Source organism: Squalius cephalus (genome assembly GCF_949319135.1).
Source record: "Squalius cephalus genome assembly, chromosome: 16".
Classification (NCBI taxonomy): domain Eukaryota; kingdom Metazoa; phylum Chordata; class Actinopteri; order Cypriniformes; family Leuciscidae; genus Squalius; species Squalius cephalus.
This window is the reverse complement of record NC_137137.1, coordinates 19,667,811-19,692,016: the sequence shown is the minus strand read 5'-3', so window position 1 is coordinate 19,692,016 and position 24,206 is coordinate 19,667,811. Positions and strand designations below refer to the sequence as shown.

At 37.0% G+C, this 24,206-nt stretch overlaps 1 protein-coding gene across 3 annotated transcripts in view; it reads right to left on the bottom strand.

Moving 5' to 3' along the window:
• Positions 1 to 24,206, bottom strand: part of adgrd1 (adhesion G protein-coupled receptor D1) — a 44,772-nt gene that overhangs the window by 10,780 nt on the left and 9,786 nt on the right. For all 3 annotated transcript variants that reach the window (XM_079896956.1, XM_079896957.1, XM_079896958.1), the window contains 7 exons: positions 22,410 to 22,571; positions 21,165 to 21,224; positions 20,728 to 20,854; positions 18,297 to 18,404; positions 16,222 to 16,297; positions 13,934 to 14,075; positions 1,005 to 1,078 (listed from right to left, as the gene is read on the bottom strand). In XM_079896956.1, coding sequence (XP_079753082.1) covers positions 1,005 to 1,078; positions 13,934 to 14,075; positions 16,222 to 16,297; positions 18,297 to 18,404; positions 20,728 to 20,854; positions 21,165 to 21,224; positions 22,410 to 22,571 — 749 coding nt within the window. The remainder of the gene's footprint in view (positions 1 to 1,004; positions 1,079 to 13,933; positions 14,076 to 16,221; positions 16,298 to 18,296; positions 18,405 to 20,727; positions 20,855 to 21,164; positions 21,225 to 22,409; positions 22,572 to 24,206) is intronic.

Genomic DNA, 24,206 nt, shown 5'->3' with positions numbered 1-24,206 from the left:
CAAGCATGAGAAAGAATGAGAGAGAGAAGAAAAGGCAGAAAGGGGTCTCACTCCAAATTAAATTATTAAATCATTTCACAATTTTCATGATCCTAAAATTGGCTTTGTTACTTGGCCGTAAGTGATTTTTCAGGTATAGCTATTTTGGTATAAGATTGCCTTTGATCAACAACAGACTCATGATTTCTAAAAGACTGGTTTGAATGACGAATTGCAAGGAAGAATGAACGATTTAGATGTGCTAAATGTCATAAATGTAACCTGTATAGATAAAGGATAACAGTGGGATATAAATACAAGACACACACATTGATAAATCAAAGCACTTCCTGACAAGCTTTAACAGGAAACGTGAAATGAGACATTAAAATGACAGATAGAGAGAGATAGATGGGTGAGAGAGATTATACAGTAAGGACTGCATAAATATCTCTGGACAGTGAAATTGAGGATGAAAGTTGGGACATCCTTAAAAGGTCTAAAAATGTAAACGAATCCGACATTGCGATCTTAATATTTTTAACAGAAAAAGTATGTAAAAATGCTAGAGTAAAACTTAACGAAATTATAAAAATAAGACTTTTATCTCAAAGTGCTAAGTTTTTGTCAGCAATAAAATAAAGTTTATAATTTACAGTAAAAAAACAGTAATTGGACATTCTCAGAAGTCTATGCATGACACCATAACATTAGATTTCAGATTTCATTGAAATTGGTTATTATGGTGGTAATCAGTATATATTTTAAAGTACACAGCAGATTTTAATAGTTAAAGTAAGTTAGTATATTAACACCATACCGGATAGGAAAAAAATTACCATGAACTATAAAATATACAAGCACTAAAAATGTCTGTCTTGTATACATTTCCAATGGATTTATTCTTCCAGGGCTTTGAGGCCAATATTGAATATTTGGTTACATTCTTGCAAATTACAAACTAATAATTGTGAAATATGGAACATTTGTGTGCATAAAGAAGCGCTTGAAGATGTGAGACCCACCTGTAGTCCAGGAAAGCGCAGTACAGGAACACTTTATTGCTTTGGTTTAAGGCCAGGAGCTGCTGTTCTGTATTCTGAAAGACAGGAAACCAGAACAATTAAGAGAGAAACATCACAGATGTTATGTTTTATCACAGTAGAGTCCTTCTTAAGGTTACATTAGCATGTACTGTATATAAAAGTCCATTGTCAGTAGAATAGAGATGTATGAAACACTGCTCACACAGAAGTCACTTTCAAACCAAGCAGCTTTCTGTTGGTAAGCGCAGTAAAACTCCTGATCGTGCAAATTTCTGATAGAAAAACTAGATTTCGCCCACAAAATTTCACTGAGCAATGGTAAATGTTACTGCACCTTTACTGTCATTCAGTCCAAAAAGGTCCCTCCATCACACAAGAAGTTTGAGACAAGTGTTGGAGCATCAGTGGTGATCAACGTACAACCACAGTCTCTCAACACTGATAGATTAGAGGCCAATATCGCTAAATATATCAATGGGCGACATTTCAAAACGTGCACACATACATGCACATTGCTTTCAAATAAATACATTCAGAAATAAGAACGCTTGCATCTCTTCTCAATAGCCAGTCTCACAGAATATCCATGACTGCATGAAGGACACTATAAGCAATCAGGACGGAGTAAAGAACAGACCCAAATTCCAGACAGGAATGGAAAAGAACTGGTACAGAGGATGAAGGATGTTCGGAAATGACCCGGAAACTAGCTCTAGTATATCAACCAGTCAAAGTGGTGATAATTTAAGAGAGGAAATAATTGAGAGAATTAGAAGGACATTCAAAATGTGATCCAGTTGTGGCAGCGTTTGACATCACATAGAAATAAAGACATCATTATTAGTGCAAGTAAGTGTTGAGGAACACTCAGGGTGACAAGTTAAACGATAGCTGATGCTTTCCATTACTGATAAGATGCTTAACAGTCACAACAAATTATTTGGTCAGAACAAACAGTTTATATCATTTCTCAAATCTCCCTTGTCCGCACATGGCTTTGAAGTGAGGATAACGGAGCTTGTTTTTTAGCTTATAAAATATGGTTTAACTAATAAAATGGTGGTTTAAATGAAAGTGGCACAGTTTTTGTTGTGCTGTTGCCTGAAGGGCAACAAAACATATCATTAACACCTAAAAGAAAAGAGCAGTATGACTTAGTGATTGCATAGGTGTTGGGAGACACAAACCAGGTGCTTCCTTTTTTCTTTTTTTTTTTCTTTTTCAAGGGGCCGTTTACATGACACTAAAAACTTAAACTTTTGAAAACAGGTTTCAAAATGCACGTTTTTGAAAACTGTGGCGTCATGCAACATGTTCAGTCTTTAGGCGCGTAGTGTTTCTTTACAAAGTGACATCGCCAACTACTGGCCTGGCATGAATAATACAGCGTTTTTAGCAGTGTTAATGGATCCATGAGAACGGAGATTGTTTTGATAATGGTGTATGTGAAAAATGCAACAACAACAACAAAAAAACTTTCCTTTCTAGTACATTGTTGTCATGTAACAGCCCGTTCTCATCCCAAGGCGTCATATACTGACGCTTTTGACATTTCGTCTACATCGAACGCACATGGCACCCTTTATCGTCAATATGAGACGCAGATAGATATGGGACAGAAGGCGCCTCCTAGCGGTCTAACCCTAACCCTAACCCAGACCTAAACCTACCCATAACCGAACAAAGCTCTGTGCGTCTCATATTGACGCTAAAGGGTGCCATGTGCGTTCGATGTAGACGAAATGTCAAAAGCGTCAGTATATGACGCCCTAGGATGAGAATGCGTTGCATGTAAACGTACCCTAATTTTGCATTACTTGAATGGCTGGAATAAATGGCGTAAAGAATGTCAGTAAGTTTCAAAGAGGGAAATGTGTGTGACTGAAATTTAATTAAATTTACACACGTTCTGCTATATTTTTGTTAAGGGAAACAGATCATAAATGATGTTTTTTAAGATGTTTTAAAATGTTATCAACCTTAATACATTTTTTATTTGTCTGTTATTTGGAGAAATGTAAGTTATAAAGATACGACTTTTATTAAAATATTGTTAAAATTATGTATTCATTTTTCTAGGCTTATTGTAAGTGAAAATACAAGCCTAAAATACGCTCACAGAAGCTCCTCCGTGACACAATCAAAATTTGATTTTATATTTTACTTAAAATAAAAGTATTTAAATAGAATATTTTTATTTTGTTGATGTATTATTATGGTGTTTATCAGTATATTTTAAAGGACAATAAGTTGCTATATTAACATCAAAGTTTTTTTTTTCCATTTACCACTATTTTTTTTTTCTGTACAGCCATTTGTGGACCAGAATTTTTTATTTTTTTTATACCAAATAATTATAGTAGTATCTATTTGAGATAACCCTGTCCCTAAATTACATGCAAAAACAAAATGTGTTCAGCAGGTTGCCTTTTCCAGTTCAAGTGGGTGGTTTTGGGTCAGATTCCAAAATGCTGCAATCCAAAAGTCTAGCTAAACTAAATTAGATAGTTCAAAAGTCTGAACCATACTGACAGTGACAAGAGAGGTGTGGGTTGTGGTTCTCTGTGTTCCACAAAGTTTTCACTTTCATTCGTTTCAGTTTCTATTGTCATACTCTCGCTCTAGGTCAAAATCTCAGTACTAAAATAAGAAGGTAATTTTTACAGCTCCATCAGTAAGTCTCTCTCTCTCTCTCTCTCTCTCTCCAGTCAAATGAACACAGATGGGGTTGGCTTGGTGTTTGCGGCTCCCCCCTGCCCTGCAGTGCTCGGCACTTGCCAGAGAAGCGTGAAAGCACTCCAACACTTTATTAACAACAAAGGACTTGCAAAAGAGCACACAGTATTGGAGGAGCTCCCTTTCTAATGTATCCAAAGACACAGAGAGAATGAAATTACACAAAAACGCAGGTTGGTGATTAAGAAGAGGCTTTTTATGAGAAACGAGCCATAAGCTTGTATAGGTTTGGAATGAGTCCCTGAGTTATAACTTTTATAGCCACAAAAAAAATTGTAGTGGTAAAAATCATCATAGGGGTTAAATGTTGGCTAGATGTTACGTAACCTTTGATTTGGGTTGGGGGGGGTGTGGGGTATTTGGCAGCTGCTATGACATCATTCTCACCAGCCTATCAGATGACAGCAGGTTGTGTAATCACACATCAGGTCTATTTCAGAGAGCCTGAGTGGCATGTGTTCATAATTAAGCAGAAAACACACATCCCTGTCATGCTGATGGAATGGTTTACACAGTCACCACCGCCAACTGCTGCTTCAGTCTCTCTCCTGATTGGACGACATGTGTAATTCCAAGCACATGCAAGCCTCTGTATTGTCGTTCAGAGGAATGTGGAGAATGACAATAACGAGAATATGGATCAACATCCTGGATCAAATTGATGGTCCTGGATGACGACCAAGGATAATAAGGCATGTAAGCTGTGTTGAGCCCTGCGGATTTGATTTAATGTGGTTAAAATTTTACTAAATCACCAAAAGTCACAACAATTGAATAAAAAAGTTTCTTATTCAGCCTGACTCTCATCTCTTCTGTCAAAATATGAAACTTCTTCCACCAGATCGTGCCAGAGGTTAATATAAAACAACCTTGCAGCTTTGCTCTATTTGGGTCTTTTTCAAAGTTCCCCTGAAAGCTCCACGTGGGTGCCAAACTTCCTCACACTTCACACCCGGGTGAGTGATCTCCATCAGTACCACCGCTTGCTTATGAAAATAAACCAGAATATGTCAATATAATTTAACATAATAAAAGGATTGCATTTATTTGATCAAAAATACAGTAAAAACTGTTATAATGTGAAGTATTATTAATTTTAAATAACTGTCCTATATATTTCATTATATTTTAAAATGTAATTTATTCATGTGATGGCAAAGCTGAAATTTTAGCATCATTACTCCAGTCTTCAGTGTCACATGATCCTTCACAGATCATTCTAATATGCTGACTTGGTGCTCAAGAAACATTTATTATTACTATGTGATATGATAAATGATTTTTTTCTGGATTCTTTGATGAATAGAAAGCTCAAAAGAACAGCATTTATTTGAAATATAAATCTTTTAAAACATTATAAATGTCTGTACTAAAACTTTTGAATGGCAGTATACAATAAGCAATAATATTGTCATTCATATTTTAGTATATAGAATAATATTAAACAATTTAAACAACAGCACATTGAATATTTTTTAGTTCTCATTGCGCTTTGATTTCAGTAGTTTTGCTGACATTTTCAAGCACTCACATGAGCTTAATTTATGGATTGGATTAATTTTACTTCACTCCTACATCTGCTACTGTGGTAACATTTTGACTTTAAATATGAGAAGTATAGGGTTCTCATCTGTCCTAATGTATCCACCTTATTTTTCAAAGCGGAAGTAATGTGTTTTTTGTGAATGTGCGAGACTTCTGATTTATTAGCCACTATAGGGAAATAACGAGAAGCATATATCAAAGTGCAATAAACTGTAAAACTGTTTACTCTACAAACCAGCGTGTTTATAATTAAGACAATAAATTAAAATAATATGGTATACCAGTTTGCAATATCAAGCAGCATAACAAGCTGTTTTGTACAGCTAAAATAATTGGAAGCGAATGACACCGTAAATCAGACACTCTCAAATAACAAATGGCTGCATCCGCGCCTACATGAAAAATAAGGTGGATAACACAGCCTATGTCTCTTCACAATTCATAACTTTTACTCAAAAAGTCAATAGGTCAGAGTGTGCATCTGAAGGGCTGTCAGTACGGTAGAGTGGGAGTATTGTTTCCATACTTTTGGGACAGTACCCCTGATGCCTGCCTTGATGACTAACCCACTGACTAACTGAAGGAAAAACTGAGTGCTAGCAATACAATAAAGCCTATATTTCATTTACACAACACAAAAACAAGCCAACAGAATTCCTCAAGTGTTAAAGGAGCAATTGTCTGTTCTCTCAAAAACGTCAAAAACCACCATAAAAGCAGTTCAAACATCTTACGTTATATATTCCAAGAAGATATCCGTAAGATAGGTTTGTATTCTAGTTTGTAAATATTCAGGATATAACGTTTTTTGATTAACTGAAACTCTCTCTCTTTGATGAACTCATTCTCTCACACACATACGCAACAGCATATGCTCAGAATCGTCTGCTAAACATCTCCTCACACATTCTCTCTTCTTGAGACCAAACCCAGTTACACACCATATGAAACATGCTGCCTTTGGTTTCCTGAGGTATGCTTGTTAATGGCACTGCACTGGGGGATATTTAAAGAACTGCTATCTAAATAAAGCCTGGCTGGGCTAAATTTAAAAACACAGTGCGCGTAGTCCAAGCTTAACACAGAAGATAAATGTTGAAAAGTAAATGTAGGTTTTCGGTCTCTCCCGTTCTATTCACAGGCTCTGTAATTACATACGTTTATGGACAGGCTGGGCTGTAATTTAGAGCAGCTGTTTCTGTACACGGAGAATACAAAGATTAATGCACTTAAAAAGTCAATGACAACGCAAAGACATGTTCCATCGAAAACTTGGAAATGAGACAGGAATAGGAAATGTGACAAGCCAGATTTGAACTGTGTTACCCAAAAAAGCACCATGGATCACAGTGTTGGAGTGCAAGTGCTAACCACAAACTTCAATCTGATTCTCACAATATCACAAATAAGGCTCAAGCCACATAGCTAAATTTGAAACAATACATGTAATTGCTTTATCCTTGGCTACTTTTGATAATGGGAAATGAGAAATACTCGAACTGTGATACTGTGCATAAACGTTTAGAGCAGTGGTTCCCAAACTGGGGTACATGAGGTGACAGAGGGGGTATGCAAACAAAATGCTGACATTGCAGATGTGACATTGATTTTATACAATAGTTCAATATACAAAAGTAAAGTACATTCTAAACACTGTATTGCCAGTATTGTTCGCTCTATTTTGCAACGAAATAAAAGTATGCAAAAACATACAATATGAGAAACACCTTGAGAAACACCATGAGAGAGAGTTGAACATTTTGAAAGTTAAACATGTGGATCCGCGTATCTTTATAAATATTGGTGGTAAGACTCGGCTGACGTAGACTGAGGTGGTAAAACATCTGCATAGGAGCTGTGCGTGGTGAGGAGAAACCCAGTGAGGTGCTCAGGGGGTCAGCCAGTTGATGGACGTCCTCCGGATCTCTGGAAAAAGCTAGGAAATGGTTGAAGTCTCTGTGGAACGCTAAAACCTGGATCCAGTCAAGGCTAAATATGCAGTGGAACGTGCTCAGGTGATCATGTGGGGACATTTTAAGAGCTTAATGGTATTTCTATCATAATTTTGATGAAAACACAAGCTTGGAGGATTTGTTCACTGTAAATCATAATATGAGAGTGGTCTAAAAATATAATGGTAAGAGTAACAAGGCAAGGCAGAACTAACAGTTTAAAGGTTCTGTTTTCAGGCATTCAGAGCAAAAGAGTGGCAGAGGGAAAGAAAGAGAAAGATATGGAGAGGGAGAAAAGGAGGAGGCCACACAATCCGCAGGCGTTAGCTACAACAGGATCGCTTTAGCCAGACCATCTGCTATAGATTATAACGATTCATCTGAGAAAGCGTGAGAGAGGGAGAGGAAATAAAGACAGAGGGGACGTCAGACCAACTGAAAGACACATTCAGTGAAAGACTGGAGACATGAAGGAGAAGAAGAAGAGAGGGAGAATGAGTGATTGAGCCAATGTAGGTGAGTGAATGAATGAATCAATGAGTGGTTGAGTGAGCCAATGATTGAATAAGTAGGTGAACGAATGAGTGGCAGAATAAATCAGTCAAGTGAGTGAATGGGTGATTGGGTGAATCAGTCAAGTGAGTGAATGAGTGGTTGAATGATTTAGGCAGCGAGTGAATGAGTGACTTAATGAATCTGTCAGCAAGTGAATGATTGGCTGAATGAATCAGTTAGCGAGTGAATGAGTGATTGAATGAATCAGTCAGTAAGTAAATGAGTGATTGAATGAATCAAGCAGCGAGTGAATGAGTGATTGAATGCATCAGTAAGTGAGTGAATGAGTGGCTGAATGAATCAGTCAGTGAGTGAATGAGTGGTTGAATGAATCAAGCAGCGAGTGAATGAGTGATTGAATTAATCAGTCAGCGAGTGAATGAGTGATTGAATGAATCAGTCAGCGAGTAAATGAGTGGTTGAATGAATCAAGCAGCGAGTGAATAAGTGGTTGAATGAATCAGTCAGCGAGTGAATGAGTGATTGAATGCATCAGTAAGTGAGTGAATGAGTGGCTGAATGAATCAGTCAGTGAGTGAATGAGTGGTTGAATGAATCAAGCAGCGAGTGAATGAGTGATTGAATTAATCAGTCAGCGAGTGAATGAGTGATTTAATGAATCAGTCAGCGAGTGAATAAGTGGTTGAATGAATCAGTCAGCGAGTGAATGAGTGATTGAATTAATCAGTCAGCGAGTGAATGAGTGATTTAATGAATCAGTCAGCGAGTGAATGAGTGATTTAATGAATCAGTCAGTGAGTGAATGAGTGGTTGGATGAATCAGTCAGCGAGTGAATGAGTGGTTGAATGAATCAGTCAGTGAGTGAATGAGTGGTTGGATGAATCAGTCAGTGAGTGAATGAGTGGTTGGATGAATCAGTCAGCGAGTGAATGAGTGATTGAATTAGTCAGTCAGCAAGTGAATGAGTGGCTGAATGAATCAGTCAGCAAGTGAATGAGTGGCTGAATTAATTAGTCAGCGAGTGAATGAGCGGTTGAATGAATCAGTCAGCAAGTGAATGAGTGGCTGAATGAATCAGTCAGTGAGTGAGTGAATGAGTGGCTGAATGAATCAGTCAGCGAGTGAATTAGTGGCTGAATGAATCAGTCAGTGAGTGAATAAGTAGCTGAATGAATTAGTAAGTGAGTGATTGTGTGGTTGAATGAATCAGTCAGCGAGTGAGTGAGCGATCGAATGAATCAGTCAGCAAGTAAATGAGTGATTGAATGAATCAGTCAGCAAGTGAATTAGTGGCTGAATGAATCAGTCAGCGAGTGAATTAGTGGCTGAATGAATCAGTAAGTGAGTGAATGAGTGGTTGGATGAATCAGTCAGCGAGTGAATAAGTGATTGAATGAATCAGTCAGTGAGTGAATGTGTGGCTGAATGAATCAGTCATTGAGTGAATAAATGATTGAATGAATCATTTTCCCCTGTTGCACCTACATAAAATTTGAGGGTTCCCCCACCTGCCAAATCTCACTTTAACCACTGGTCATAACACAGCGCTTCCCTGTCACAAGTTTTTACAGCAATCCATGTTTTCACTGTTATATGGTAGGGGGAGCAATTACACATCTTCTGAAATAGTACAGAATCTCTAGATCCAAAAACAGAAGCATTTTCTCAGCTATTTGGTCAAAATGTTCCTTTTTCATGAAACATTTAATAAAACCGTTGCTAAAAAAAATTAATTAAGCTAGAATAAAATGTAGATTTTTGTATTTGTTTGTTTTAAAAGCAGAGGCTATGTTCTTTCTTTTGATATATTTTAGGTTCAGATATTCATACAACAAAATATTCTTGGGGTCATGAAATCTTGGTGAAAATGATACAAAATTTGTGGCGCCGGCTGGCAACTTAAAAAAAAAAAACCCGGTGGGGAAAGAGTTAATATGTCTACCTAGGAGTTAATGTCTAATATCTCTTCCCCGAGCCTCTGTTGATACAGTATGTTTGTCAAAAATGACATCATAACTCTTATGTTTTCTTTTAGAGAGCTCCTCTGTTGCTCTGGCTGAAAGGATAACAACATAGTGAGACAGGAGAGATTGCTCAAACCTCATCAGATCTTACAATTTAGTGAAAAACTAATGGATGTTATCATTCCTTGTTTTTTAAATTCAGCATTTTTATAAATGTGCACACTTCTGGACTTCTAAAAGCACTAATACAGTTACGCAGTCCTGTGAGGGCAAAGAAACGGGAGAAGATGCGAATGATTAAGTATGTGTCATGCGTGTCCCAGTCTGATTAGAAAGTTTCCCCTTTCTAGTGAATTGGTGGTGTGACATTATTTGTTCCAGGGAGGTATGGCAAAGGCGAGTTTTAGGGTAACGCTGCAGGGCTACTAGCCCGACAGTGGAAACGCCGCTTGATTTTGACCTTGTGGCTCGAGGTCCGAGGCTATTGGCCCCGTCCGGTCTGTTGATAGCCATGGATCACACTGCCCCGACAGTGGCTAATGACAGGTTGAGAAGAGTGATTAGTTAGTAATGAATAAATTAGTGTGTGAGCGAGTGACCTACTGAGTGTTTGGGTGAGTGAGGGAGTGAGTGAGTGAGCAGGCGTTTAAAGTGAGTGAGTTCAGACAGGAACTGGGTGTGTGTGAGTTATAAAAGCATCTGGCAGTGAGCACTACTCATTATTGTAACTTTAAAAACCCCAACTGTACTAAGTAGACAACAAAAGTCCCCAGTCATACATCAAAATGCATGTCAGACTTGGTGAGATTTTTTATAAGTTGTAATGCCATTAGGGCTGTGTGAATCTGTAATTAAATCTGAACCACAGCGGAAATACCTCCTTGACCAAAACTGCTTGTGGTTCAGTAATTCACCAGAAACATCTTTACTGGACACACAACCACATTCACATGAACGCAAACAAAAACACACAGCACAATGGGATGATGACAGTAATCCAGTCCAGGCTGCTTCATATACACATCGGATTCGGAGGTGCACTGTATTAAGATGAATAAACAGCCTCTAGTAATGTCTTTGATTAACGTAAACATACAAGTGCAAGTACAAGCTTGCACACAGCGCAACAGACGTGCGCTCATGCTCAGTATGCGTGGCGTCTCTGTTTTGTGTCCGCTCCGCTGAAACTTTATTAGATTGTAAAGGCAGCGAAAGCTTGTCAGAAATCTTTTTTTAATCCTTGTGATTTCGACACTGAGCATCGCCAGCATTCCTCATGAAATCACTCTTTCCATTTGTTCACCTCGTGCCATGTGATCCAGCAGTGAGAGATGGGACAGGTGAAGAGAAGAGAGGGAAGAAAAGGAGAAGTAAAAGATGAGGTAATGAGATGATTGCTGCTTATAATTGCTCAATTGTCGCTTAGGTTGCTGTCTGTGTAGTTTAGGGATGGGACAGGATGTTTGACTAGTCAGCCAACAAAGCAGTGCTTTAGTGGGTGGAAATACACTGAGAAACTCTTTTGTGGAAACTAGCATCACCACAGCAACAAAATGTTAAAGCTAAAAACAACAAAAACAACAACAACTAATTGACAAGTTGGTTGTTAAACAATTAGAAGAGTTATTTGACCCTTTGCTACAGCCATCAAAGCACCTGTTTCATAGTAAATCCACTACCTTAAATAATAAATTGAATTATTGACAGCATTAATGGCTGTATTTACTGTTCATACTATCGTTCAAGACTTTGGGGTAAGAAAGAAAATATTTTATACAACAAGGATCAATTAAAGTGATCAAAAGTGACAGTAGAGACTTACACAGTTACAAAAAAAGGAATTCTTTCTATTCATCAAAGAATATTTATTAAAAAAATGTGTATCACGGTTTCCACAAAAATGTTAAGCACCACAACTATTTCAACATTGATTCATAATAAGAACTGTTCTTGAGCAACAGATCAGCATATTAGAGTGATTTCTGAAGGATCATGTGACACTGAGGACTGGAAATTCAGCTTTATCGTCACAGGAATAAATTACATTTTAAAATCTATTAAAATAGAAATCATTATTTTAAATTGTAATTATAAATTACCTGTATTTTGCTCAAACAAATGCAGCCTTGGTGAGGTATAAGAGACTTCTTAAAAAAAGTTTTTCCAAAACTTTTGAAAGGTAGTATATATTTTGCAAAGAAATGCTCCTGAACGTGAACATGATCCTAAACTAGCCTAATTATAAAGGATTTCCTTAAGACCAAATAGTTGACTAGATTCAGAAAATATGAATCTTTGCAAATCAACACAAGTCTTGCTCTCTTTGCAAATCAACACAAGTCTTGCTCTCTTTGCAAATCAACACAAGTCTTGCTCTGATCACAGGGGAAATTTCCCATGAGAACCACTGACATCATCCAAAAAAACACGGACAGCAAATCATTTCTACACAAATATTCAACATTTGTTAAATCATTCTACCTAAAAAGCCAGTGGCCAAAAACACAAAACTAACCATTATCTTAAAAACAGTCTTATCACAGTAATCCATCACTGACACTGACAGAATATTGATCTAGTGATTCAGCTCACACATTACTCATGAAACACTGCCTCTGTTCTGGACAGTCCTACACACAGGAAGCCAGTGTCCCAAGATTAATTAGAGTCATTTAAACTATGACCTAAGGAAATTAAAATGTCTGGTGTCAATTTTCCTAATGTGCAGTGGGGATGTGCAAAATTACATATTTTCAATTCATACTAGTCATTGTAATTTCTGAACGATTATTGCTCAGTTTTAAGGAAGCTGTGGATATATTTTGATTGGACCCTGCAAAAGCATTTGCATCTGTGTTTGAGTAGTGTTTCTGGCTTTACTCTTTTAGCAGGTTCCTTTCATTTAGCAATTAGCATAATGGTCTTTCTACAAAGACGCACACATTTCCATCAACAAACATCACTGAAATAATCATCTCTCACAAAACCATAAAAAGCCAGCAAAACAAACGTTTGTCTCTATAGTTACATGCATGCCAGCATGGTTTTGATTTGGAAAGCATTGAAAAGGCTTTAAAAAGAACAATGAAAAAAGAAACGACCGCTCAGTAAAATAGGTTTAAATGTTTTTCTTTGATGTGATTACACTGTATATGAGCTTATTTATTTATTGAAAAGGTTTAGCAGATCTTATGTAATGGTAAAGAGCACAGTGAGCTGTAAAATGTGGGTTAGTTGATGGATATTGTGTGTAACGTGGTGTGTGAAATCCAATGCTACGGTGAACTCCTCACTGTTTTTTTGTTTTTTTTAACAGCAAATATCCTCCCAAAACATGCTGTATTGGTTAACTTGTCTACATGCCATCTGTATTCATTTTTGATGGGTTTCCCATGGAAATTTGGCTGACAGATGCATCCTCGACTGAGTCGTACCATCTGCGCACACAGGCCAAATAAGCTCCTTGTTAAACCAAATCATCTTTCCCTTCTCAAAAGACCTCAAGGCTGCGTTCGGAACCACTTTTCTTTTGGCAAAATACTCTCGCTGTTTCAGAACTGAAAAAAAGAGTGCAGAGGATGATGCAAACCGAAATGGATTTCCATGGTTAGTCCTGACAAGTCTGAACTCTGGGGTTCTTGTGTAACACAGCTCACCAAAAGACAAAACCACAAACACAGCAGCAAAAAAAAAAAAAAGGTCTTTGAAAGTTTCCCTCCAACATATCAAGTATAATTTTTGTACCGTTTAAGAAACATAAAGGAATGATTCTGGTTAGACAAAAGTCTCAGTAGAAATCTATGTATCAAACAGACCACAAATGTTAAGAATAGGCTGTCACAAGCATCCTTCTCTCATCGGGAACTTTACTTTCTACCAGCGGCTCAGTGCTGAATCTGCCAGGCCAGTCTGGGTCATAAATATTAATTTATGTTAATTGCATTCAATCTAACCTGATGTGCAGAAATCCAGATGTTGGTTGATGAACGTGAGCACATTAGTTTAGAATGAGAATAAATGAAACGGTTGGTAGAACTTTCTGCTTGATCTTAAAGTTGTCGTTGTACATCATTTTTTCTTGTCACATTAGTCAAGCAAAATAAACTTGATAAAAAGCAAATGCTCACAAGCACCCACACTCCTGAATGAACATATAAACGAACAAAATGAAGCGTTGGATTGACGTTCTCCTACCAGCTGATGTGTGAGGACGATCCGGATGAGCGGCTCATTGGACAGGTTGAGTGACAGGACAGGAGATGGCTCCACCTTCAGAGAAATAAGATGACTGGCCATCTGGATCTTATAATCTTTAAAATCCACCGCCTCATTTATCCTGCAGAGATGGACAGTCAGTTATTGGCCATGCTTGAATTACTGTTAACATTCCAGAATGAGCAATGAAAATTATGCTAATGCAACATTGTACAAAGTGAACATGTGCAGTGTTTGCTTTAAGGAGATATTTCTACCTGATTCTACCCATAAATTCTAATTGTGTTGTTGTAACCTAATTCAATCAGGTTTATTTAACATAAAACAAGGGAATGCTGTTTTAACTTAATTGAGTGACATTGAACATACAATTTCCAATAAAACTCAGGACGGACACATTCTACACATGCGCGCCTGCTCCTTGCTGATCGGTGAATTTTGTGAAAATTGTGATTTGGGGTTATTGAATACATTATGTTGCATCAAAGTGAAAATCACAATTGACAGCGCTACTCTTCAGCACAATGGTAACCACAACATTCAATAACAGAAACTCCTCTAAATGTCCAACATAACTGAACATTAAACATAAACTACCAAAATCTTTCCCTTCACTGAAAAACACATAAAATAACACTTAATCCCTAAATTTACTCTACTAATGCACTCCCTTGCAAAGCATGGTGGGAACTATACAGATCCACTGCTCAGGGCTGCGTTTCCCAGAAGCATCGTAAACCTAAGTAGATTGTAGAGCCATTGCCACAATGGTCTCTATGATCAACTTAGCTCACGATGCTCTTGGGACATTTTAGACACAATACTGTCAGTTATATTATCTGTTTTTGCCCTGGCAATACAAATTGTTCCAAACAAATCCACAGAAACAATCCTTATGTGTCTCCGGGCAACAGTATTGCCATTTGTTTCGTTTCTTAATTAATGAATATGCACATGCAAATGTGGTACGTCTGGATTACATTCGTACTATATAGAATTGACTTTTTTTAACGGTTGCAATGTAAGTACTTATTCAAAAGAAGTACCTACTCAGAGAGCGTGCGATTTTGGAAGCAGCCTCATTGTTTTTAAATTAATTAGTTGAATGAATGATTCAACGACTCACTCACTTGCTTTCTTGCTGAAGGAATCAGTGTTTTGGAATTAGTGGAATTAATGAAAAATTACACTTGTCGCCACCTACAGGTGTAAAGTTGCAGTCACATTTCAGTGAAATTTCAAAGACAAAAAAAAAAAAAAACATCCATTGTCTATAGACCCATTTTTTTACTCTTTATAATTGTTATTTTTTTCTTCAATTTATGAGTAAAATATGGTCTGTGGTAAATATAACTATAACTTGATGATACTTGGACGTTTTGCTATACAAAGCAAATTACACACGCCCGAATTTTGTCGAATTTTGAAGCTGTTATGCTTATTCTTTTTTTAAAAGTATAGTTCTAATAAGAAACTAGATAATAATAACATTTGGGGTGTGTTTACGTTGTAGAGTAAAATGTCCAAGCAAAATGTTGTAGAGCAAAATGTCCAAGTATCGTCTTGTTATGTTTACCACAGACCATATTTTACTCATAAACTGAAAAACCCCATTATAAAAGCCCATAGGAAAACCTTGAGGGAACCACTGACGGATTAGTCTTCCAGGTTTTTATGTCATGGCTGCAGTTCTCTATTGTCAATAGTGTAACTACGATGAAACACTACTCACACATAGAAGTCACTTTCAAACCAAACATCTTTCTGTTGGTCTGCACAGCAAATTTGCATGACCAACTTGAACATGAGCAAAATATGCATGGGGAACTTATACGTCTTTCCGCAAAACTCTGAATATTGGATTTTGATTGAATTGACTGGATTTTGCCCACACAATTTTGCAGAGCATTGGTAAATGTGACCGCACCTTAACAATGTAACCCACCACTAATGCACAGACTGACAGTCTGTCTGGAATGATGTATAATCCATAGCAAATATTCTCATATATAGTTAGATGGTAATGAGAATATACCCCGCATAATCTCTCTTTTGCCCAGTGGGGTTACATAAAAAGATTTACTAAAATAAATAAATGAAGTTAAGTACTGATCACGGCTGTGTTAAGATGAGAAGAGAGTGTTATCAGTCGATTTAATGACTGGGAGTATCAGACAGAGGCCCAGATGAGAGAGAACCACAGTGATAAAGCCATGCTCACAAGAACACAATGTACAACAGGAAACACACACACACACACACTTCACCTTGTTTGTAGAGGGCTGATTTTTTTGTAGTAGTTGTGCATTTTGTGGTAGAAAAGTCCCACGATCGTGGTCTGAGCTGCAGGGGGAAACAGACACAACTATTACCATTCGATCACACATATGTATGTGTGTTTTGAAGAATGTGTTGGGCTGCCGTTGAAATGCATAGAGAAGATAGACTCATTATCACAGACACTGCATGTGCTCCTCTCAGTGCACCTCTAATGGGAAAGATGTGTGTTCACACACACACGGGAAGAGTGTGATTGAGGGTCCACCACGTGTGTGAGGGGGAAATATCTTACACTATACTTCAAAAAATCTTTTGGCCATTAAAAACTATTCCCTTCGAGTTTGAAAACTAGTATCACAATTTGACAGCAGAATTTGTATAAATAACCTTGTAAAATAATGTTGATAACTGTTGTAGACCATTGGATGTGGCAGTATCATTTCACCAGGGTCTGAATTAGGGCTGCACAATTAACTGAATAAATAATTTACATTAAGATGAGTGTTGCTGTGATTAATCATGGAAAGTATCATTTACAGTATTACATTAAAGTATTCTCCATATTCTAACAACATGATTTTTTGCAGGGTTTGAGCACAGCAACCAATCAGAGGCATTTAAATGAGTCTAGGCCAATCATTAACAACAACCAGTTTGAAGCAAACTAACCCACAGATGCATGTTTTATTTCTGTTCACAGAGGCACATGAGTTTTTGTAAATGTCTTGACTAAGTGATGTCTAAAAAAAGCAATAAAATGATTCAGCAACTCAGTTCTCAGCTTATATTGGATGGCCTACATAAAAAATTGGGCAAGCAGCTACTAAATATTTAATATGTATGTTGTATATTTCTATTTCATTCTGTATTATTTAATGCTAATTACTAATGTTTCACAGTTGATATTACTGTGAAACATGCTTTTACAACTTATTAGTGCTTTTACAGGTGTTAATGGACCAAACAAGCAATATCACTGTGTCCCAACTAACTCCTCTGAGTTGGGCTTCAGATGAGCTTTGGGCCAATAACCTCACAAACCAAGGGGCAAAATCTCTCTACAAATGTTTTTATTAAGACTTAAAGAAACTTGGCCCAGCGGGATTACACAGCGATTCAATGCGCTCCTTCTCTTGCTGTCTTTAATTGGCGTATAAAAGTTCTGCTTGGTTCTGTTAATGAAGTGTACCATATGTCCGGCTTCACTGTAGAAGCAGTTCAATGGCACGCTAATGCCAGTGCTAGCGTTTATGTGCCATTTCTGATAATAGAGCTTTAATAGTTTATTAAAACTGTTTATAATGAACAGAGCGGGGCTCAGGTTCAGCACTGTGCCAGAGGAGCTGAGGAGAGCTGACCCCAAAAACGGTGTCAAACAAACAAAACGTTTAATGCCCTCATAATTACAGCCGCCACATGGAAAACATTGCAACACTCACTCTTCAACTATTGCTCACATTTATACATCACACTGCAATTCTGCTCTAAACTACTCCAAATTATATAACGCTTTCTCCTGGAGGGGCTTGTGTGATTGGCAGGTTTCATTAGAGAGCAGCAGGAAGTCATCAGAGCTGATTGCGTTGTTTATTTGTTGTTTATGGCTGAAGCGGACAGGCAACAAATAAATGTCCTTAATCTTCCTTGTATGAAATAACAATCTGTTCTTTCACTGCAGCCAGAGGCATATAAAAGCAATGAGATGTGTATGCGCACATTTACTCATAATCAGGGGCTAAATTGGGTAGGAATGATTCAGAATAACCTTCTATTCAAAAAGAAAAAATGATTGGCAGTTTGTTTAGCAATCCATTCCATTTCATACTGTATGTCTATGCTCCCGTCCAGGTTTTGTTTGTTCCATTATGCACATTATGGTTAAAACTGTGGTTTAGAAAGTGGAAAAGCATTAAAGTTTGTTACTTTAAGCACGATTTATCCCATTAGTCCGTGGCGGATCATTGAATAGACAAGCACTGTTCTCTGAAGCTGCATGATCAGGACAAGGATCACCAGCAGATCTTAGGGTTTGTGCGTGTGTTTGTGAGATGTGCATACTCACACTGCATTGTAAGGGCCTCTCCTGGTACTGAGATGTAACTCTTCCCTTGTGTGGGGAACCGGTAGTTGGGCAGATTGTAGTTCTGAGGGATCTTCATCAGAGAGTAATCTAGATACATTTGAAAAAAAGGGTTGGGTCACTGTTCATAGTGAGTATACTGTTGCTTTGTTACTGCATTAGAAGGTCAAGAGAAGAACAATTTGGTACCAACAAGTCGGTGAAGCTGAGTACTGACTGTATTCTGTACCTTAATGTGCACCATCTGAAAGGCAGCTGGTTTAACATGCATTTTGTGAGCATGCTCTGTAACAAGAGGCTGCGCTTTTTGGTGCAATTCTTTGTGAGGTATTAATGTAAACACTGTCAACACTGTTTACTTCAATTGTATATTCGTTCTGTTTGCAATTTGTTACTTATTTTGATTACATTGTTCATGTCTTGAATAATTATCTGATTAACCTGAAGCAATTTTTACTTAATTGAAAAAATACTAAAATAGTTTTCATTTAATTTGTTACTTTTTATAAAAAAAAACTTTTATTAATCAAAAATGGTTAAATTGATAAAAAGTGGCAGTAAAGACATTTACAATATTACAAAAGATGTATGTATACAAACAAATATATCACAGTTTCCACAAGAATATTAAGCAGCACAACTGTTTTTAATTGAATTTGTTACTATTTATATAAAAAAAACTTCTGTTAATCAAAAATGTATTCATAACATTTTGTAATGCTGAATATTAAGCAGCACAACTGTTTTTAACATTGATAATAATAAGAAATCATTCCAATTTTATCAACTAAATGAACCCCATATAAGAGACTTCTGTCAAAAATATAAAAAAACATTGTCGTCTCTAAAATTCTGAACCATAGTGTTATTTAAAATAAAGGTTAAATAGCACATTCATTTTTGTGGTGATGTACAAATTGGCACAGACTTGTGATATTTCACTAGTATTGGTAAAGTATAGAGTATTTAAAGTTTGAATCGAGAATATTGCAGGGCGCTGCCCGAATTAAGTTATGGGAAGTCTTTTCTCAACAACATCTCTGTTCTTGGGTGATTCTGTTTCATCTGTGATCTTGTGTTTTTTTATGGTTTATTCACTGAATGAAACAGTGAAGTTCAATAATAGCTCAGGCAACCGGAAAGGTTTTCTCATGTGACCTCTGGTCCTCACACACAGTCTTATCACAGCAAAGGGAGGATCAGAGACAGAAGAGAAAGTTGACTGTGAAGCCAGGAGTCTCAAAGGGAATGATTCAGAAATGAGACTTCAATGAAACTTGAATCATTTTGAATCTGGACAAAGCAGATTAAACATTTAATTAGACATTAAAGGAGAACTCCGGTCAATTTTAACATTGAGATAATTTTTTTGTAAATTTGGAGTGCTGTCAGTACAGAGAACAACTACAAAAATCGGTGTTGCCTACACCTTGTTATCCTCTTTTTAAAATTTGCACCCTGTTGACTTCAATGGGGCAAGTTTTAAACCTGCTTTTAGCCTCTTAACATCCTTGATGTGTCATTACAAGTGCCCAGCCATGTGAGTGATAGCGTGTAGCGTGAACTCGACAATCGATTACTATGAACAGGAAGAAAATACAGGTATGTGCGCTGGCTGAATTAACATCACTTTTATTAATATCTTTCACATCTACTGCAGTCAGATTGACCTGCGTTCACTCCGAAGGAATCACTCACATGACCTGTGCATTTGTAATGACACATCAAGGATGTTAAGAGGCTAAAAGCAGGTTTAAAACTTGCCCCATTGAAGTCAACAGGGTGCAAATTTTAAAAAGAGGATAACACGATGTAGGCAACACCGATTTTTGTCGTTGTTCTCTGTACTGACAGCACTCCAAATTTACAAAAAAATGTTTATTAAAATGTTCAATGTTAAAATTGACCTGAGTTCTCCTTTAAAGACCTGCACGTTGCACTATTTAAAATCTGAAACTTAAAACTTAAAAATGAAACTTCCTCCAACTGTTTATAATCTATGTTAAATATATATCATGACATTTCAGTCAATTAACTAAGTAAATATTTTTTTTTATTCTTATGAAAGTTTATTATAAAAAAAGTCTGGTTAGGAGAAAGGCCCAAACTGAACAATTCTGCCAAATGTAACATTTCAACACTCCTAAAAAATAGGAAAATATAATGGAAGAAACACGATAAAAAGCAATTTTTTAAAGTCATGTTTCATGCATCAAATTCCTTCACTCAGGCCTGATTTGACGCTCACCGAGTGCTGCTGTGTATTAGGTAGCCATCCCCCTATGAGCATACTTGGGCATATTCCACATACTTCAAGCCAGCTATGTATGTAGAGGAAGGGAGGGAGTGAATTTCTAAGAAAAGATATTCTGGAAACGGGAGTTTGAAGAAGTGTTTTGGAGCGTGTACTGACCTGCCACAGAACTCTTGCCCCCTATGGCCAGAGGAGCCTCTGAGTCTGGGCTGGACCGAAGCTTGGAGGCCATCTGAACCATCACCTTATCCACAGTCTCCACCAGACCATTGACCAATGGACTCCACTGCTCACCCCGATAAAAGACAAGTGCAAAGTATATTACAGCTCACTGAGGTTAACAAATAAGAACCTGCAGAACTCTACAAAATGAAATCATTTTTGCTTTATTAAAATTATAAAATTTGATGACTCTTTCAGATACCAAGAGAATAGTACCTTCAGCTGCATTTAACCATGTTTGAATTGAATAATTTCACATCACAAAAGATGTGCTGAAATGTGGAAAAAGTGTGCCGATTCGTTTGGATCAACTCATGAATGGACTGATCGAATCTCTCTATCTATCCAACCATTAACCCATCCTAAAAACGTACCTCATCGTTTTCTCTCCAGTCGCTGGTGGTTATGACTTCATCCACACTCTTCAGTAGAGACTACAACACAGAGCAGAATAAAGGAGAGTTTCCAATGTGTGTGTAAAATCAATACTGAAGATGATTCTGTTTTGTGTATTTTTTTCAAATTGTTTTGCTTTTTTTGGTGTGATTTCACCGGAACAAATAGTCTCCAGAGAACACAGTCGCCTTCCGCCACTGATAACAGCAGCAACGATAAAAAAAGCTGCTCAGCATGATAAAAAAAACACATTCCAGCGCCAGACCGCCTCTTATTTAACACAAACTAAAGAAATTCATTATCTGCTAGTCAACTGCTTTCTCTGTATAGTGCCGCGAGATGTTTTAAAAAGTGGTGGGATCAATATCGGCCCTGGCAAAAAGCGGTGAGGACCCGTCCCACCCGCAAATTATGCCTATGTACCCAACCAATGAAAAGTTTGGGGTCGGTAGGATTTTTAAAAGCTTTTGAAAGAGGTGTCTTATACTCACCAATGATGCATTAATTTGATCAAACATACAGTAAAAATAAGTGAAATAATATAGTGTTTAAAATAACTGTTTCTATTTTAATATATTTTATGAAATACATTTAATATATTTTAAATTTAATTTATTCATGTGATGGCAAAGCCAATTTTCAGCATCAATACTCCAGTCTTCAGTGTCACATGATCATTCAGAAATCATTCTAATATACTGATTTGCTGCTCAAGAAACATTTCTCATTTTTATTAATGTTGAAAACAGTTGTGCTGCTTAATATTTTTGTTCAGGATTCATTGATGAATAGAAATTTTACAAGAAAATGATTTATTTGAATATTATAAATGCCTTAACTGCCACTTTTGATCAATTCAATTAGTCTTTGCTAAACAAAAGTATTAATTTCTTTAAAAAAATCTTGCTGACCCCAAACTTCTGAAATGTAGTGTATTTTTTTAAAAAGTTAATACAATATTTTCATGACGAATTATAGTATCAGCATGATCATTTGAGTGAAATGGAGTAAATTAGATTTGAAGAAGGTCCAAAGAGCATCTTGTGCTTCAATGAACAAGAACATCTGACCTTCTGTACAAATAATCACACAATTAATGTCACAAATCTATTAATTTGATTAGTGTCCTAAAAATAGTCTTGAAAAATGTCTTATTTATTTTACCTCAACTTTTCTTTATGTTTTTGTAAATCCTAAAACGTTCTCTTTATTCCTGTCTTTACCTGTGTAAGGTTGTTGGCTGTTTCTTGAGGTATAGTCTTGTTTGGAAGGTTAAACGACAGGGACTGAAGGAGGTCCAGCGCTTGTAACTGCATGGGTTCCTGAAGTCTCTGAACTTCCTCTGTCAGGTTTGTGGAGGCAGGTTGGGGCATCTCTGTGATTCTCTGTAACACACAAATACAAGGTGGATGTGTCAAAAGAACTCCATAAAATCCCCCACAATCACATGTAACGGTGGTTTGGTTTCCCATAATTTAATCTAATAATTTCAACAACAAGCACCGGAATAGCTGGCGCTTGCCATTGAAATTATTTTATTAAATCTTTTTCTAATGGGATTTGTGAATGTCAATGTTAATTAAATGCCACTTTTACTGGAACTTTCCAATGGAGTCTAAAGAAAGAACCTCCAGACCAGTTGTTTAAAGTCTTATTTTTCCTCCATAGCCTACATGTGGCCATTACGGAAAATCTTGGATCTCCTTTCTGCCCCATTTTTCTCCTTCTCTTCTACTTGATCTCCCTACTCAATAACAGTCAGTGTTGTCATTTGCGTTAGTGTTCAATCTCTGATTTCTTTCCATTTCCTCAGAGTCTGGGGGGAAACAATAGTTCCAAAAGAGCTGGATTTGTTTGTGTTTACAGCTTCGGCCTCCACCTCATTTCATGCTGGGCTCTTGTAAGTCTGCCAAGGACGTGTGCGTCTGTGTGCACATGGCCGATCCCAGAGCGACGTCTGCGTCGGCTTCGTAACACCTAATCATCCAAGGGTGTGTGAGGTGTTGTCTGGGAGGCCGTGTTGTGTGCGTGTGATTTTCTGTGTACGTTCACTCCTTCATTTAATTACTGCGTCGGGAAGAAGTCCGAGCAGACAGATTGAGGGCATGTAAAAGGAGATGTCAAACACCGCTGAGAGCCTTTAGAAAATATGCCAGTGTCTTGAATGCCCATTTAATTTACTATCTTCCAAATTAAGTCAACAGTCTAAGTGTACTGTAAACAGTGACTGCTGTTCTCCATGTGCTCACATTTACTCGGCAGACCTTAAAGGTGTGTAATTATTTCAATAAATTAAATACTTTCCCATAGCTTCCGCAAGAACCAATAAGGTTTGCACTTGTGCATCAAGCAGGTTCGGTTGAGCTTCTGTTCACTGATCAATGTTTATATGTGAATAAAAGCCTACATTTAATCTGTTCATCATATAAAGCGATCAAGTCTCCAGAAAATTTGGACTAAACCACTCAATTCATACGGATTAGTTTTACAATCTCTTTATGAACTTTTTGTAGAGTCAAAGTGGTAGCGTAGCCGTCAATGGAGGGACAGAAATCTCTCAGATTTCATCAAAAAGATCTTAATGTGTTTGGAACGACATGAGGGAGAGTAATTGATGACAGAATTTTCATTTTTGGGTGAACTAACTCTTTAAATGAAAACAGAAAATATAAAATAAAATCGAATTCAAAATATGAACAAAATCTATAATAGTATGTCAATGATACTAAAATAACACTGGTTCGGGAAACCTGTTTGAAAAGAATGATTTTTATTGGAATTAGCTGACAGAAGTAGCGCATAAATAAATAACATACTTAACCTTTACTGGTCATGATTTTTTAAAACATTTTTATATAATCTGAATCTTAAACTCCCAAAAAAATCAACTGCCAAGTTTATCTAGCCAGGCTGGGGTGGTTTTGATTAAGGATGATGAGTGAGAAATCCCATTATGTATTTGTGGTCTTTTCAGTGAACTCTATTAATCAGACTACCAAAGACAAACATATTTCGTAATG